Source organism: Protobothrops mucrosquamatus, unplaced genomic scaffold (assembly GCF_001527695.2).
Source record: "Protobothrops mucrosquamatus isolate PMUCROS unplaced genomic scaffold, P.Mucros_1.0 scaffold_38, whole genome shotgun sequence".
NCBI classification, from domain to species: Eukaryota; Metazoa; Chordata; class Lepidosauria; order Squamata; family Viperidae; genus Protobothrops; species Protobothrops mucrosquamatus.
In genome coordinates this window covers 160,957-179,149 of record NW_015386114.1, presented here as the reverse complement: position 1 = coordinate 179,149, position 18,193 = coordinate 160,957, and the positions used below count along the sequence as shown (strand labels likewise).

The 18,193-nt window shown below is 40.9% G+C and overlaps 1 protein-coding gene across 1 annotated transcript in view; it reads right to left on the bottom strand.

Annotated features, from left to right (window-relative positions):
- The window catches only part of CDH13 (cadherin 13), a 225,988-nt gene that overhangs the window by 53,436 nt on the left and 154,359 nt on the right, over nt 1-18,193 (bottom strand). Inside the window, exon 7 of the mRNA XM_015810457.1 lies at nt 14,711-14,851. Within this exon, the coding sequence (XP_015665943.1) occupies nt 14,711-14,851 (141 nt within the window). The remainder of the gene's footprint in view (nt 1-14,710; nt 14,852-18,193) is intronic.

Below are 18,193 nucleotides of genomic sequence, written 5' to 3'. Positions count from 1 at the left end.
CCTCCTCCTCCTCCTCCTCCTCCTCCTCCTCCTCCTCCTCCTCCTCCTCCTCCTCCTCCTCCTCCTCCTCCTCCTCCTCCTCCTCCTGGCATGATGATGTTATGAATGAAACATCTGCCAGAAAACAACCAAGCTCAGAGAGCACCAAGGGTCCCTCATTTCACCTGGAGCTACCCATATTCTCCTTTATTGGTACCTTCTACTTCCATATGAAGAAAACTTGGTTTGACAGGAGATGTGTAGCTAGAAAAAAACCACTCATTCTTATGGCCAACATAGACGTTTTTGTAGCTACACATCTCCTGTCAAAGAAAGAACATTAAGCAGACTTTTCTGCATACATTTCTATTGAAAATACCACTGTCCCTGAACTGTGTGACTTCATAGAACAAATCTAAGCCATTGCTTAGAAATGTTGGGACATACAGTATTTAAACCCATCCAAGACTAATTTAGCAGAACCTGTCAATCTATCTTCTAATCTCATTCTTACTCACACCTGTCTCTTTTTAATAGTTGATGTCAGGGAGCAAAATTGATTGATTCTACATGTTTTGTAGTGTTTTAGGCTATAATCATGCCGTAATAGAATTGCATTAAATAAAAGCACAAAGTGATTATACGTATCCTGTGTGTTGGCTTTATTAAAATGAATGAATAGCTGTAAAGCCTTCTCTCACACTTGTCAAAGCACCACCCAAACTGATATGATGAAATTTGTGTTCATATCCCAATTTAATGTTTCTCCTTTCAGAGGGAAACAAATCCGTACGAATATAGTCTCTCCCATCGATCACTCGGAGGGTATAAAAGAAAGACATAGCACTTCATTCCCTTTAAATTAATAAACCTGGCCTAATTTAAATCTTTCTTTTCAAACCTGTTCACCAAAATGCAATGCTCTAAAACCTCCTCTGATCATTTCTCAAAGGATAGACGATATGTCTGGTAAAGCTGGCTATCCATCTTTGTCAATGGAATGAGCTGGGTCAGATGCTCAAACCAACATCCCCCAAAGCCTGGTGCAATTAATAGCAAATATGTGTACATGGTTGTGTGTGGGAAACAAGGAGAAAAAATAAGGATGTTTTCAGGGGAAAGAGATCAGTGTTTTTCAGCCTTGGTCACTTTAAGATGGGTGGACTTCAACTCCCAGAATTCCCCAGCCAGCCTGCTGGGAGTTGAAGTCCACAAAGCAGCCAAGGTTGAAAAACACTAACATAGATGATAACACCAGACAGATAGTGAGATTTGTTATCCTTTCACAGGGCTGGGGAAGACTATAAGGAGGAGACTGTCTCTATATCAGCAAAATATGTTTTATTTATGAAACATCAACCCGCCACAAGCGCTTCGTGTGCTTTGCCAAAGCCGTGCAACACAGAAATGGCAAAATGTCAGATTCAAAATAGGCTGAAAATGCTTTTTTTTTAAAAAATCACCCCGCCTTTGGGAAAAGCCAGCATTAAGATTCTGACTCATACATCTTCATTCAGAACTATTGGGGGCAAGATCTGTTGCCTTGATGAAGATTGCTCTATTTCATCTTCCATTATGTTGAAGTATGTCCTGCTGGGCTCTGGCGATGTTTCCCTGCCACAAATGTTGCGCAAGAGCACTCCCAGAATATGATGTGGACTTAAAATTACTGTCAAGATTTTCAGCCCTGGGAGATTTGCTTGTTCATTCAACTTCCCTTTCTAAAATGGAAAGATAAATTGCAATTTCCATTCTATGATTCCTGTGGTCTTTTCCTTCCAAATTCTCTACAGATTCTCAAGGGAACAACTGTGGGTGTGCTAACCTAAGGACCTTCTAGTGTTGAAGGAAACTTGTCCCAGATGGCTTAAATATGACTGATAGTTGCAAATTTTTATTTTATCATTTTCTAGTTCCTTTCCCTCATCACTTGATTGGTTCATTTCAGTATAACAGAGTAAAAGAACCGGAAAAGACCATGGAGGTCTCTTTTCCAAAGTACCAGAAGGCAAGTCAAGAAACAATGGATGGAAACTAATCAAGGAGAGAAGCAACCTGGAATTAAGGAGAAACTTCCTAATGGGGAGGACAATTAACCAGTGGAGCAGCTTGCCACCAGATGATGTGGGTGCTCCACAACTGGAGATTTTTAAGAAGAGATTGGACAACCACTTGTCTGAAATGGTAGAGGGTCTCCTGCTTGAGCAGGAGATTGGACTAGAAGACCTCCAAGGTCCCTTCCAGCTCTATTCTGATTGATTGATTGATTGATTTTCTAATTCAACTCCCTGTTCAGGCAGGAAACCCTTTACCATTTCAGACAAATGGTTGTCCAATCTTTTCTTAAAAACATCCAGTGTTGGAGCACCCACAACTTCTGGAGGCAAGTTGTTCCATTGGTATTTTAATCCACTGGTACTTTAATCATGGCCTCTGAGGAAATTCAACTCTCATCTGAATTTATTGACATATTCCAGTTGTATAGGATGCAGTTGTGTCCACTATTTTGGGTTGGCTAACTAGTCGCATCAGATTCTGGGTTTCCTTTAGCCTGCTGGCCATGTTCACAATGTTTTTGATTTCCTCTCCTTTTTCTTGATCAAGTGGGGCTCGGTGTAATCCTTGGGCTTATCACTGCATATCAGTTATACTCAAAAAAGGGGAAGTTAAACCACAGGAGGGAACATTAGAATTCTAGGCTGCCCCTTGAAGGCCAAGAGCAGGGCTACTGTCTGGAACTTCAAAGGTGAATGCACACAGATTGAATGATCCTTGTGGGGCTTTATTTTCAGTGGGGAGGTGGGTTGGGGGGGAAGACTCTTTAGACTTTCAGCCTGGGTGGGGCTTTCTTCTTCCTCTGTTATGCAGCTCTACAGCAAGAAGCATACGTGATTTGAATAAGGACCACTGTGAAGTAAGTAATGTGTAATACACAACCTACCCACCACCCACACATATGCTGTAGATTAGAAGAAGAGCAGGAAGAGCTGAGGGGCAGAGTTAAATGAGTCATCCACCTAGAGTCATTACATTGCCACAAACTAAGTCCAACCCCTCTTTATCTGGCACCAATTTAGTGTTGAACTTTAGTTGACCATTTAGCTATGTGTGGGCTTGAGCAATAAATCTTCTGAACTGCAACTTAATGTATGGTCCTGATTTTTTGCCCAATACACACACACACACACACACACACACACACACTCATGATCTTTTCTTAATGTTATATCTGTGGACTTGAGATTGGCCACAAGGGTTCCAAAACAGCATATTTCCTAATTATTTTGGGATATTGCTTGTTAACTGCATAGGAACCTTTGGACTGACTGGTTTTACAGCACTGGGTGAGTTTCCTTCAATTCTTAGAGACATAGGTTTTCACTTCTTGGTATGAGTAGAAACAACCAGGGAGAGAATGTTCCACAATTGTCCTTATCCTTTTAATGCCTCCATCAAGCCATTTCTTTAAATCAACTTGCAACTGATAAATTGCCTTGTTTGCTGAATGGATTTCTGCTCAGTCATGCCTGGTCTAATCATCCCGCTGATATAGATCCTTTTAATTTTTTTTAATACATGGGCATCAATGGGTTGTCTGAAAGTTTTCATTCTAAGACCCAAGTGGGAGCTGGTAATGTTTTGCATTTGTTTGCTTGCAGAAAAGAAGTGCCTTCAGCTGTGTTAAGGGGCATGCCAGCTGACAAGTGGCTGAAGGCCAGAGATGCATATGAATTTGATCAACTCTTTGGCATTCTTCCCACTTAATTTCGATCAATTTGTGAGCAATGGTGGAGCAACCGAGTCTCTATGAATAACATGGAAGGATTCCTCCATTTATTAAAGCAGACGGATGGCGGGGTGGGATCTGCAGCTTCAAAGAGGAAGAATTTGACAGGAGAAAGGGCTTTACATTCAAGCCTACTGCCTCTGGTTGCAGATGAGGCTAGGCTGAAAGAAGCACCTCTGCAGAAAGGGAAGTATTGATGTGAGAAAGTTTGGCGCAGAAAAGCAATCTAGCTATTCCAGGGAGCAAATTTAGGGTGATAACCCCAGACATCAATAAGGAAAGGAAAGAAAAGATCAAAGGTACCTCCGAGTCAAGCAAGGCGGATAGTTGCTATTTATCTTTGGCAAGTCCAGTGGCAGGTAATGGAAAGAGAACAATAGGCATGAAAGGGACTCAAAAGTCAGCTGTGGGCAACATCAATAGCATGACCGACTCACCCATTTCAGAAGAGCTCTGAAAAAAGAAAAAGTTTACAATGCTGGGAAAGATCTAGAGAAACTCCTAGTTGTTAGATTTATGTGCAAACATACATTAGGTTCTATTTAGAATTGTGGATTTGGGTATGTATGAGAGAGAACAAGTTTAGAACATCATCAGAGTTGGAAGGGACCTTGGAGGTCTTCTAGTCCAACCCCCTGCTCTAGCAGGAGACCCTATACCATTTTAGACAAGTGGCTGTCCAGTCTCTTCTTAAAAGCCTCCAGTGATGGAGCACCCACAACCTCTAGAGGCAAGCTAAGTTCCACTCCACTGGTTAATTGTTCTCACTCTTAGGACATTTCTCCTTAGTTCTAGGTTGCTTCTCTCCTTGGTTAGTTTCCACCATTGCTTCTTGTCCTGCCTTCAGGTGCTTTGGAGAATAGGTTGACCCCCCACTTCTTTGTGGCAGCCCCTCCAATACTGGAACACCCTAATCCTTCTTTTCATTAAATTAGACATACTTGATTCCTACAACTGTTCTTCATATGTTTTAGCCTCCAGCCCCCTAATCACCTTTGTTACTCTTCTCTGCATTCTTTCTAGATTCTCAACATCTTTTTTTTTTTTAGGGTGGTGACCAAAACTGGATGCAGTATTCCAAGTGTGGTCTTATGAAGGCATTATAAATGGGTATTAACACTTCACGTGATCTTGATTCTATCCCTTTGTTAATATAGCCTAGGATTGCATTGGTTTTTTGGTCCAATGCTTGAGAGTGCATTAGGAGAGCATTAACCATTAAGAGCCCATGTTTTGGTGCACATATCTCTCTGTGGAATTAATCCTACTATATGTTTTCTGATTCAGGGGAACCTTGTTTATTTGGTTTGCTTTTCAAATGTTAGCAGCTTGTATTTGTCATGACGGTGGAGATTAACACATGAAGGTGGTCCATGCACAAGTCCTCAGGCAAAACCGAGATAATATGGGTCTCCTAATGATCAAGGTAAGATTTGGTTGCTCCTCCTTAAATCTCAGCCAGGTCACCAAAGATGGTGCAGAACTTGACATTTTGTTGCTAGCCCCGAACATCACAGAATATCACCCTTCGTTCAGCCAAGTTAAGGTCAGAGGCATCACATCTACTGTAAAGGCAGCCAAATTAAATCTCACAGTCTCTTCTCTCTTTTGCAAACAGAGAGTATGAAACAGGTTGAAAGCACTAATACACTGCTAGCCTTTACAAAATAGCTTCCCACTCTGCTCTCCCTCACCTTAGAACTGGCATTGGTGACCTCAAAAAGCCTTGATTTTATTTCCTCTTCAGAAGTCCTACTCAGCTTATTTTCAATAAGTAGAATAATTATGCCTGTGATCAGAATCCTAGGAACAATAATTGAATTCAGGCTTTGTGAGCTGTGAAATAGGGGGAGAACATTGAATTGTAGCTCCTGAGTTGGTCTCAGTTGCATGTTGCACTAAGGGCACAATAAATTTGGCCTACTCTACAGGATGGCTGTAACCGTAATTGAAATTATGTGCTGGAATTATGCAAGAATTTAATACATACAGAGCAAATTAGGTCCCTGTTACTATAAGGCATTATTCTCTCTGCATATTTTTATTTTTTTGCCACAACTAGGCATGTGTATCCCATTTCCTGTCCAAACAGCAGATGGGCTGAGAATTGAGGAGAAAGCATTCATAGCAACAAATAAATATTAAGTGACTGTCGATATGGAGAGCTCAGGATTCAGCTATCCATGAAGCAAGCAAACATCTTGGCTACAAAGTTAAACGAGATGGGGAAACAAGCCAACATTGAGACAGAAAAGATTCCAAACACGTTGCTTGGCCTACAAGGCCTGTAGCAGGAAAGTCTATCCCTACGGATTTTGCATGATACAGATATAATTAACCAGCAATTTTCTACATCAGATGGGAAAAAGATTGTCCCTCTATCCTCTGATTTTTGCTCTGGCTGTATAGCCCTAAAAATCAAAAGCTGCCTCCTCTTCAGCTGGTCCAGAAGTCTACCTTGTGAAATCTCATGCACTCTAATTACTAACATCTACTTGGCAACTTTAAGACTTGTGGACTTCAACTCCCAGAATTCCCCACGCATCATTCTTGAAGATGGTGGACTTCAACTTGGCATGCTGGTTGAGGAATTCTGGGAGTTGAAGTCCACTAGTCTTAAAGTTGCCAAGTTTGGAGACCCCTGAACTGCCCTATCCTCAGCCAGAAGACTATGCCAGCAACTGGAATTGGAGACTTTTTCTTTATAGATGTGTCTACAGTAAGAAGGCTAATGAAGTGAGAAGGCTAATGAAAAACAACTTCACTATGCTGAGGAACTTGAATTGGTTCCTGAGCCAACAGGGAGATATCTAAGCTTATGCTAGGACCACAAGCCAACAAAATCAAGTATCTGCCTATTTCAGATACTTATGCTGTATCAAGAGCCAGCCAGACAATGATAATTGAACATTTGAGAAAGACACAGATTAACCGGTCTATTTCAGGAAGCTGGTTATGGGAGAAGATGTGTCACGGTAGAAGAATAAACAGCTGCTCAAAACATCTAAATCGGTATGGGCACGATCCAATTGATGGGCAGCAGATTTGAGAAGGTGACATTACAGAATGCCTCCATGGGAAAAGAAACTTTCTAAGAATTTCTTAATGTCATGAATGGGAAAGATGCAGAGAAACTCTAACAGTAGATGTTAGGATTTATGCGCGAATATGCATCAAGGTCTATTTAGAATTGGGGATATGTGTATGACAACAAGTTTAGAACATCATCAGAGTAAAGACAGAGGCCTTTGTTACTGAAAAATCCTGCCAGGATCTCCATCAAGATGGGCTTCCATAGAAATCTGAGCATTTCCAGCAGCATCCCAGCTGCTGAAGAAAATCAGATACAATGAAGGATGAGATATTTCTCCACGCTTTCATGCTAAATAAGGACAAGATCAGCATACTCTGCCTGTGAGCATTTCTGTGTCTGGTGACCTTTCAATTCAGAAAAAAACTCCAAAAATCAGATTCAAAGGTTTTTGGTTGGGTGGGGTGAGAGGGCAGAGATGACCTCCAAGCCTTTTCGAGCATCACTGCCAATTGTCCACCACTTCAACTGACCTTCCTCGTCTATCAAAACTTCCTTTAAAAACACAGAAATGAGGGCTTTCCATCAAAGGCAGAGGCAGTGTCATATTTGCTTGCTTTAAATGTTTATCTGGAGATTACAGAGACAATGTCTACAGAATTTGGTGACCTTGGCTGAGACGGGAACAAAAGCATTTGCAGATGACCCCAGCAAAGAGGAGATAAGGCTGTTTCCTTGGGGATCCAGGTCTAATGATGGCCTGAGTAAAGAGAGAATGGCTAAACATCCATCCATCCCATCACTTTGCAAGAAGCTGTTCTATTGAGGGAACAGTTATCCAAAGGGACCAAATTAATATGCATCTGGAGAAGTAAAAAAAGGGAGGGCAATTCAACCCCTCTTTAAATCCTATTGTTAAGACTTATTTTCTCTCTTCTTTTCAAGGGGGAGACAGGGGCACATTGTTATTTTAAGAAATGTTGCTTCTTTGCAGAAAAAAATATTATCCTCCCCCTCCCCCGCCCAGAACATTGCTATCCTTCTTGTGATTTGATATTATTGAGACGTTGAGAGGTGGTTTTTTGAAGGATAATTGGCTTTGGATTTCAAAGGAAGAGCCAAAATGGCTTGGAGGGAAGGGAATCCTTGAGTCCTCTATATATAACCGTTCATTTAGTGACCACTCAAACAGCAGCATCGGAAAGGGTGACCTATGACCATTTTTCACACTTACAACTATGGCAGCATCTCCGTGGTCACGTGATCCATATTTGGAGGCTTGGCAACTAACATGTACTTATGACGGTTGCAGTGTCCCGAGGTCGCGTGATCCCCTTTTGTGACCTTCTAACAAGCAAAGCCAATGAGGCTTCATTTAACAACCGTGTGACTAAGAAGAAAGGTCATAAAATGGGGCAACTGAGCAACTGTCTCGCTTAGCAAGAAAAATTTGGAGCTGAATTGTAATCGTAAGTTGAGGACTAGCTGCACAGTTCCATATGTTTGTTTATGTTTATGTTTATTTAGATTTGTATACCGCCCTATCTCCCTTACGGGACTCAGGGCGGTGAACAGGCGATACTAAAAACCACAATAATAAATAAATAGTTTCTGTGCTAAAATCAAATTAAATAACAGGCCTGTTCTAAAAACACCCCATACAAAACCCCCACAAAAACATAATCAAACTACGCCAGGCCGGCCGTACGGAATAGATGGGCCTTCAGGGCTCGGCGAAAAAGGCACAGGTCCGCAACTGTACGTAGGTCGGGGGGTAGGTCATTCCAGAGGGCAGGAGCTGCCACAGAGAAGGCTCTCCCCCTGGGGGTCGCCAGCCGGCATTGACTGGCCGACGACACCCTAAGGAGGCCCTCTCTGTGGGAGCGGACTGGTCGAAGGGAGGTGTTTGGTAGGAGGCGGTCTTGCAAATACCTAGGTCCATTGCCATGGAGTGCTTTAAAAGTTTGTATCTGCTATTCAGTGGGAAATGACCCACTTCAGTCGCTCCCTTTTAACATGTTTGTAAGTCAAGGGCTACCTGTATATTTCCAGCATTTGAAAACTGGAAGGAAAGGTACTTATTGCAAATTAAAATAAACCTGCAAATATTTGCTGGTAGAACTGGAGTCAAAATGGACGTAGAGGGCCATCTGGCTGAATTCCCTGCTTACCACAATTATAATATCCCCAGATTCTCCTTCCGTGCCACCTCTCCCATTCCAATGCTGTACACTTCCTACTATTAGGACGTTCCTCCTAATGTTTACTTGAAGGCTAAAACTCATTTTGGAGCAATTACGTCTGTCGTTTTTCATACCTATTTGCCTGATTGCAAGGCACTACGACGCCTTCTCCCCCAGCCGTTTTCTCGGCCTCTTAGGCTGCTAATCGGAGAAGGGGAGGCTTAATTCTCCCTTGCATTTAGATCTGATTTCTGAGCTCTCACGTCTTGTTGAATACAATCATCATTTGTTCCTGATGGAAGAAGAAGCAACTCCTGTACGTGGCTTCCGAACTCCTTCCCTTAGACAGGAAGCCCCAGGAGAAAAGTCCTGCTGTCCAGAGGTTCAGATAACTCATGAATGCTTCCGTCCTTGAGGAAGGGACGAGTAATCAGAATGATGGATTAAAACCCAGAAGGAAAAATTAGATATAATTTAACTCAGTAGGCCAGCCATTGTTCTATTAGCTTCTCAAAGAATATGATCATTGAAAATTGCCTGCTCACTTTTGATTCCAGCCACCTTCGGTGCCCATCTTTTCCTACTGTGATCCAGCTCAATAGATATAGATAACAATTTACCCCGAACCTAAAATATTGGTGGCTTCACCCAGCTTGTTAATGCTCTTTACAAAAGTATTCATCAGATATTTCTCTCTCTCTTTCTAATGCTCCGCCACACCCAGAACAATACATGCATATTTAATTTGCAGAGAGGGGGAAACTGCTACTTCTGTTTTTAACGTAGTAAACTTCTTTCTGGCTGTTTGGTATTAATAGCTGTCAATTTCGCTAATAGACATGTTGTCAGGGACATTAAAAAGATGCTTCTTAAGTGTATTCCAGATGCTCCGTTTCTGCCTCCGGAATTATGACCCAGGCCTCGCAGATGAAAGCAAACGAATTAATGATGGGGCCTTAACACTTCCATTTGTCATATAAAGAGACGTGAGCAATTTGGAACTATCTATCAAAACTAAAAAAAATCACCCAGTAGGGTGGCCTCTTCTTTGAACGGCTGTATTTTTCAGAAAATATTTTTTCCCCATCACTCCCTATGAGAACATTTAAAACAACAACAACAACAAAAACAGTGCTAGATGCAGAATATGGTTGCAACTAGAGCAGGGGTCGGCAACCTTAAACACTCAAAGAGCCAGTTGGACCTGTTTCCCAGAGAAAAGAAAACATTGGGAGCCGCAAACGTGCGTGTGCGCGCACACACAAGAGCAGTGGAGCTTGATTGAAGAGTTTAATTAAAAAGAAATAGAGGCTGCTGTGCATGAGTTCTCTCTCTCTCTCTCTCTCTCTCTCTCTCTCTCTCTCTCTCTCTCTCTCTCTCTCTCTCTCTCTCTCTCTCTCTCTCTCTCCCTCCCTCCCTCTCTCTCTCCCTCTCTCCGATCTTCTGCTCACCTGGCAAGCTGGCCTCACACTGTTCTCCGACAAGCTAACACACATTCTTATTGGGCTGGCTCTCTCTTGCCCTTGGTCTGCCAGTCCTCTTCCCCCACTCAGTGTGAAAGTGTGTGTGTGTGTGTGTGTGTGTGTGTGTGTGTGTGTGTGAGAGAGAGAGAGAGAGAGAGATATGCTGCTTTCTGCTTTCTGCTGAGATGCAGCAAAGGAGGGAGCCCTGCCCAATAAGCTTGTCAGCTTGTCTGAGAACAGCGTGAGGCCACTCTCTTTTTTTTTACACACACACACACACACACACACACACACACACACACACAGAGAGAGAGAGAGAGAGAGAGAGAGAGAGAGAGAGAGAGAGAGAGAGAGAGAGAGAGAGAGAGAAGGGAAGCACAAGTGCCTCTCTCTGTCTCTGTCTTTCTCTCTGCAAATGGCGGAGGAGGCTGGGAGCCGTAGGAGAAGGCTCAAAGAACCGTGGGTTGCTGACCCATGAACTAGAGTCATCCTCAACTTATGACTGCAAATTTCTGTCCCTAAGCAAAACAGTTGCTAAGTGAGTTTTGCTTTATTTTATGACCATTGTGCCACATTGAGAGAAATACTGCAAGTCTTAAGCGAATCACGTGGTTTGTTAAGCAAATCCAGCTTCTCCCATTGACTTTGACGGTCGGGAGCCAGCTGGCAAGGTTACAAAATGGTGATCACATGACCCCGGGACAATGCAACTGTCACAAGTACATGCCAGTTTCCAAGTGTCCGAATTCTGATCCTGTGACCACAGGAACGTTGCAACGATAGTAAGTGTGAGAACCGATCATAGGTCAATTTTTTCACTGCCATTGTAACTTTGAACAGTCCCTAAACGAATGATTGCAAGTCGAGGACAAACAAAACTAAAGCAAACTAAAAAAAAACACACATATTCCTGTGGCATTGCTCTGCCGAATTTTTCTCCAAGCAAAGCTGCATTCCTGGTGCAACAGATCTGACTTTTAGCAAGAAGAATTTCTCAGCCTTTCCAAGGAACTTAAAGCAACCCCGCCTTCAAAAAAAGGGGGAGGAGGAGGAGGACTCTCTCTCCCTAGGTATCGATGAAGGTCCGTTTTGAGGTGACACAAAAGACAACTGTTACATCCAGTCAACTTCTCTCCGCCGACTTTCCTTATAGAACTTTCTTTTCATTTCCTGACGGTTTTTTCGTCTTTATTTTCCGTCTCTTTTAGTCTCTCCGTTCTCCGAGAAGAGGTAGACATTTATAGTTTTCTTTTTGAGCTGAAAGGGAAGCAGAGCTATCTAATGGAACCATGAAGGCTGAAGACTATTTTAGCTCTGATTTTAAAGCTCTATTTTGCCAGGCGGAAGCCCGGCCGTAAATAAACCAGGATTTCCACGTGAGTTGGACGTCCAATGCTTGCTTCCAAGGAAACATCTCTGCATTTCAGTGTCCCGTGCCAGTTCTCTGATTCCCCCCCTTCTTTCTCAGAAACTCAGCTTGCAAACTGCAGGTACAACTTACGGCAGTTCATTTAGTGACCATTCAAAGTTACAACGGCACTGACCATTTTTCACACTTGCAGCCTCCCCAAGGTCACATGATCAAAATTCAAACACTTGGCAACTGACTCATATTTATGACGGGGTCACGGGATCCCCTTTTGCGATCTTCTGACAAGCAAAGTCAATGGGGAAACCAGATTCACTTAACAATCGTGTTGCTAATTTAACAACTGCAATGGTTCACTTAACAAATGTGACAAGAAAAGTCATAAAATGGGGCAAAACTCGCTTAACAAATTTCTCAATTAGCAACATAAATTTTGTGATCGTAAGTCAAGGATTACCTGTATAAAATCCCATCTCTTCGCTCCTGCCTTTCACGGGCTGAGAAAAGTATCGTGGGGGGGAGGGAAAGTGCTCACCTGTTGCCTGCTAACATTTAAAAAGTGTATTTCATGGCACCTGTAATTACAACTGAAAAGGTCACACCACTGTTTCTTTAGTTAATGAGACTAATTTACTTTCACTGGCTATTTTTAGACTTGATTCTTTTTTTTTTTTACTTTCTTAGACTTTAACTGGAAACGGTGGCCACACCTGGAGGCAAATTCAATTAATGGCTGACACTGCCTACAATTTGTGTCGTGATTTAATTTTCTTTCCGTTAATTAATTCACTTCTTAGCACCGGCCATCCTTCTCCACCAATCCACAGCCTGTGTTAAGTACAGTCGGCTTGTAATAATGTTCTGAGGGGCTGGGCATGGAAGCATACTTATCTTTACCTCCTTTGAAAGCTGGAATTGATTTTATTTTTTTTATTTTTTTTACAATGGAATTGGTCTATTGCATTGCAGTTTAAGACATTAAAAGGTGTTTGCTTAAAACTGTGACATGGGGGTTTGATTGCTGTTTTCAGGAAAGGACACACAATTGCCTCACACCCTTTTTCCTTCTGGAGTTAGCAATGTAGAAATGGTAACACATCAGTAAATCTTCCTTCAAAACCACTTTATATTATTATAAGAATCAAGTTATGTAGCTACTCAAAATCACTTGCTTTAAGTGGGCAGTCATATAAGTTGAATCAATTAAACGCATTAATTAATTTGTTTAAATTTGTAACTTGAATTAAGCAAATAAAGAAATGCAATCATGTTCTTTTGTCCTTCTCATAGACTTTCATTTTCCGTAAAAAATAACTAACTTGCCAGGTATCCAGACTGGACAAACTCTTGTTTCCACAAACCATTGTTTATATAGAGATGTTGCATGGGGTAGATCTTGGAGACTGGCCTTGACTAAATATTAGGGACACTGTGGGGTCTCTGGTGTTCTCCGAGCTTGGTAGTTTTCTTGCAGACATTTCATTACCAAACTAGGATACATCATCAGTGCTCTGTGCACCACAATTCAGTCCTGAGCTTCAAATATTCTCTTCTATTAGGGACATTGTGGAAAATCTACATGATTGGGTTAAGCTGTCCAGCCCTATTATTATCAAGGATCACCGAGAAATGACAAAAAGATACTTTGGTGTCCAAAATTCCCATAAACTCAGAGCTGGCCATCTGTGTCCCCAGATGATGTAAGGGCAAACATCAGAGGTACATCAGGATGTCATTGTGCAAATGTCACAAATTATGTCTGTGATGTTATTGTGGTTTGTACAAATGCCTACAAAACTAGGAGTTAATCCTGAAACAGATTTATTGTGTATTCCTCTAGAGGAGAGGCTAAAACCAACAGATGGGATTTAATAGGAGGCAGCATTCATCTAATCCTCTTTCTAAAGATCTTAGAAAGAGCTCATTATTCTAAAGACATCTAAACTATTGGCCTTCTCCACCTCAAATGTATCCTTAGGTTATCATTTAATGGCTAAATTAAAGTTAAATAGCTAAATGGCTAAAAAAAATGCATGGTTTACCTTTAAATGCGATGTGAACTCTGAGAAACAGTTAAAATACACACCATTTTTTATTTCTGTCGGTGTCCTCTCGTTCTACCCAACATTAGTTTGATTTCCCCTGTTATAAGTGAACTCCACTTTTCTACAACAAAAGTATTCTTTTTCTCTCCCACCACCTCCCTTTAGGGAAAACAGAGCTGATATCACAGAATCTATCTTTTAAGGAAGAAAATTGATACTAAATTTAGAGGCTCTGATATTGGAAAAGTCATTATGGTCCTGTCAAGATGAGCCCCTCTCAAAGTGAATTTGTTTGCTGGGCTGCTGACAAACACGATGATTTCCATCAAGTTTCATATTGCAGCTTTTGATTCAAATGAAAATTTACTCCAACTTAAAAAAAACCCCAGAGAAATAAATTTGGACTGTACAAAACAATAATACCTACTGCCATGAAAAATTCATATATTTCAGGACCAGTTAAATAATTTATATTAGTATGGCTAATATTAACCACTCTGCTATGTATTTTGAAGCGATTTTTCCATCCCCCATGTCTACCCCATACATTTGTCTTGTCCTACCCATAACCGAGATTCCATAGATATTGCTGTCATTTCCTAGTTCTTGGTAATTAATATTTCAGAAATGTATAGTTTTAGGAATGACTAGCTAATAGATATATAGAACTGCTTAACTGATGTTTATTTAACAATGTCGACTAACCTTTTAAAATAGAAGGTATTAGATTCAACCTGGTAAGAAATAGAACTTTTTTCTAAGGTTCTCATTAACTTTATTTCTGCTTTAGTTTTGATTCAGGTTTAAGCTAATCAACCTCTTGTCTTTTGTGCATTTTGAAATAAACATTTACCTCTTTCTTGGTGAATTCTGGAGCATGGTCATTTTTATCATCAATGATGATTGTTGCAGTGGTAGTCCCAGTCAACCCAACTTCATGTCCAGCCATGTCCTTTGCTTCTATGATGAGCTCATATTTTGGATTGTCCATTGTCTGCAGAGATGAAGAAAGAAGATAATTTACTTCAAGAACGAGACATTCATATCCTAGCAATATCCCCATTATCTTCTTCTGATATCCCCATTATTATGCTAACAGACCTTAGATAGAACCAGTCTATGGAATTGGTTTGCAAGTAAGGTGTAACCAGATAAACAAATGATCTTTGAGAAAATGGAAAACAGCATACTCATTACCAAAGCTGACAAACGTCAACAATAAATGGCTTAGCTCTTGATGGAAACCATATGGTATACTTTCAGCCTACAACAATACAGCAACATGTATTAACAAAGCATGTGAGTTGTTAGAAATTACCATCTATGGCCTATGTCCAGGGCCAATTGGTACAAGCCCCAGTAAGAATAGGTAAGAGGAAGAAGTGGCTGGTGAGATGTTATGATGTCTTCTGGAATACAGCAATATTATAATAAATAGAGCAATATTTTGATTTTTTTTAAAGAAACTTGGCTAAAGATAATTAAGGGGAGAGAGTTCCCCTGTTTGTTGAATGTAAGTTCTGAACACCCATCTGTTGGGAGATCTCATCAACTCTGTTGCTCAATGGAGAACACAGATAGCAAAGATCAGGGTACAATTTCTACTTTCTTTTAAAGTGGTGTGCTAAGTATTACACTCCTGGCAATATTTATTGCAAAGGTACTAGAAGAGCAAGACAGCCAGTCTTAAGGCCCCTGGACAGAAACTGGGAGAACATGAGTTCTAGTTCCACCTTGGCCATAAAGCCAGTTGGGTGACCTTGGATCAGTCACTCTCTTTCAGTCCTAGGAAGGAGGCAAGGACAAGCCAATTCCAAAAATATTCCCACAAATATTCCCTAATCCCCAAGTAAAATAAAATTAGAACAGTTTAAAGAGGATGCATCCAAAGAAATGGTCCTAGAAATCCATCTATCCATCCATCCATCCATCCATCCCTGTTCAAGGCAGTCTTCATTTCTGGCAACTGTATTGAAATCTACCCATCTTAAAGATGGCAAGGTTGAGTAACAGGGGTGTACAGGTATTTCTCTAAATGGAGAAGAGGACAAATCTGCAGGCCAGCCCTCTGGCGACACAATTGCAGAAATTAAATGTAATACCGAACAAATTCTGAAACACCAAAATTTTTAGTACAGGAAAATGTTGCAAATAGGTTACATATTTCTCCTATCCTCTTTTTTTGGGTCTGATTTTGTTGAGACCATCGCTAATTCCAGCCATTCAGCCAGCTAAATGACAACAAGCGAATTTATGGGATAATTAAAGGTTTCTCTGTTGTAATTATACTAGTTCCTTTGACAGTGCTGTGTTTGGACGGAGCTGGAGCTGATAAATGAGCCATCAGATGAATCAGGATTTAATGCCTGATCATTAAGGTTATTATCTCTCCTCTTAGAATTATATCAGCTTTGTTTATAGTGGATGTGTTCTCTACGACATGGGGAAATAGACAGCTAATCTTCGCTCTTGATGATGCCATCAAAAGCAAAATAAATTAATTCCGAAAGATATCAATTCTTGCTCAGAAAGTAGCAACCTCATTCTGAATTGATTTCTTCCTACTTATGTAATATTGCCACATCACCAAACCTGATATCTTCTAGTCCTGAGGATTAGGCTTTGGGTCTTTACTTGCCTGCTCTTTCGGGACCATTTTATTTTTTTTCAACTTGGTGCTGCAAAATTCACAAGTAGCTACTGACTGTTCAGTGTCAGCAGAACCAGTGGATATGAAAAGATTGAGGACCACCTCAGTGTTTGCAATCCCCCCCCCAAATTACCAAGGCATTTCATGGTTGAAACTGAATTTTCTTAGTAAGCAGTCATCATCCATTATTTGGTATGCATTATTTACTATTCAAGGCATTCCGATCTCTTAATGTACAACTTTATTGAGTACATCATTTCAGCATGTATGAAAGCAAAACCAGCTCTGGCAAACCCCAACCCAAACCCCTATAGTAAAAGAATAGAATTCTCCTTCGCACCCATGAACAGGTCACAATGGCCAATTAGGAGCAATTACTGTACATTGTTATGAGAAAATATCTCTGTGAGTTGGGTCAGACACCTGGTGAATCGTCCTTGATTCTCACAGTCTGCCTTCTTTATCTTTGTAGCTGCATTCTATTTCCTCATCCTCCCCCCCAAGTTCATTGGCAAGCTAAGAAGCGATCATTATTGCATCAGCAAAGCGGGCTTCAAGCTTGACACATTACTAATAAAAAGGTTTTCAAATATGTAAATGGAAAACCACCTCTGAAACATGTTTGCAAAAAGCATCTTGAACTTGTAACTCTGGGAGTTGAAAGTCTACACATCTTAAAGATGCCTGGGTTGAGGAATACTGCTATAGAATTTAACTGACTGTGGTGATAACAAATCATCATGATTTAAAAACAGATGCAAAAGGAAGATTCCAAATGTGTTCACAGTTGGTCTCCTCTGAGTTAAGTCCGCTTTTTGGTGACCTCATGGACATTCTCATCTAGCTTTCTTGAGAAGAGCATGGAAGTCGGTTTGCTGTTGCTTCCCCCCCCCCAGTATATTTCTTAACTTTTCAGTCCAGTCTTTGATCCCTTGGTGATCTCTTCTCTCAGCATGAACGATGCCTGACCTTGTTTAGCTTGCCCAAGTCATCCCTTGCCTGCTGAATTGTAATGTTTAATTTTGGAAAGAGAAACCTTACTCCATAAATGACTTGAGAGCATTCAGAGTCATTCATAATTATTTTTTGATTAATTTCAGATATCAGGCAAGTCAATGTTTAGGTTTTCTCTTGGCCTGACTCATTAGTTTGAGGAGGCAACAGCTCCACATTCAATGAAGCTATGGTTTTATATCTTCTCGGATATCATTTTAGCCACTGTGGGGAGAGCTTTATTTATTTATTAATCACATTTATATTGTCGGCCATCTCATGAGATTGAGCCTGGGCGGCGTACAGAATGCTGGATTGGATGGCTTTTGAGTATTCAGGTGTAGTCTAGCAGACTTATACAGTAGTGCAGGAGATGAAATGCAGGAATGACTCATTATTTAATAGGCTTGAACAAAATTGTTTGGAGAAGATCAAAGAAGGGGAAGTGCCAGCTCATTACAATCTAAATAAATGAAATGATTCTTTTTAGTGCAAGGAAAGACAGCAGAAGAGATAGTTTGCACTGAGGTTAATCTCAAATGTTTTCATGATGGTTCCAGCGTTCCAACGTATAAAGAAATAGGTTGCAATAATTCAACGATGATTCATATTAAAGCATTGATAACAGAATAACAAAGGGTCTTCATATCCTTCCAGTAAGACGCAATGGTGTTCAAGCATAATTTGGAGCAC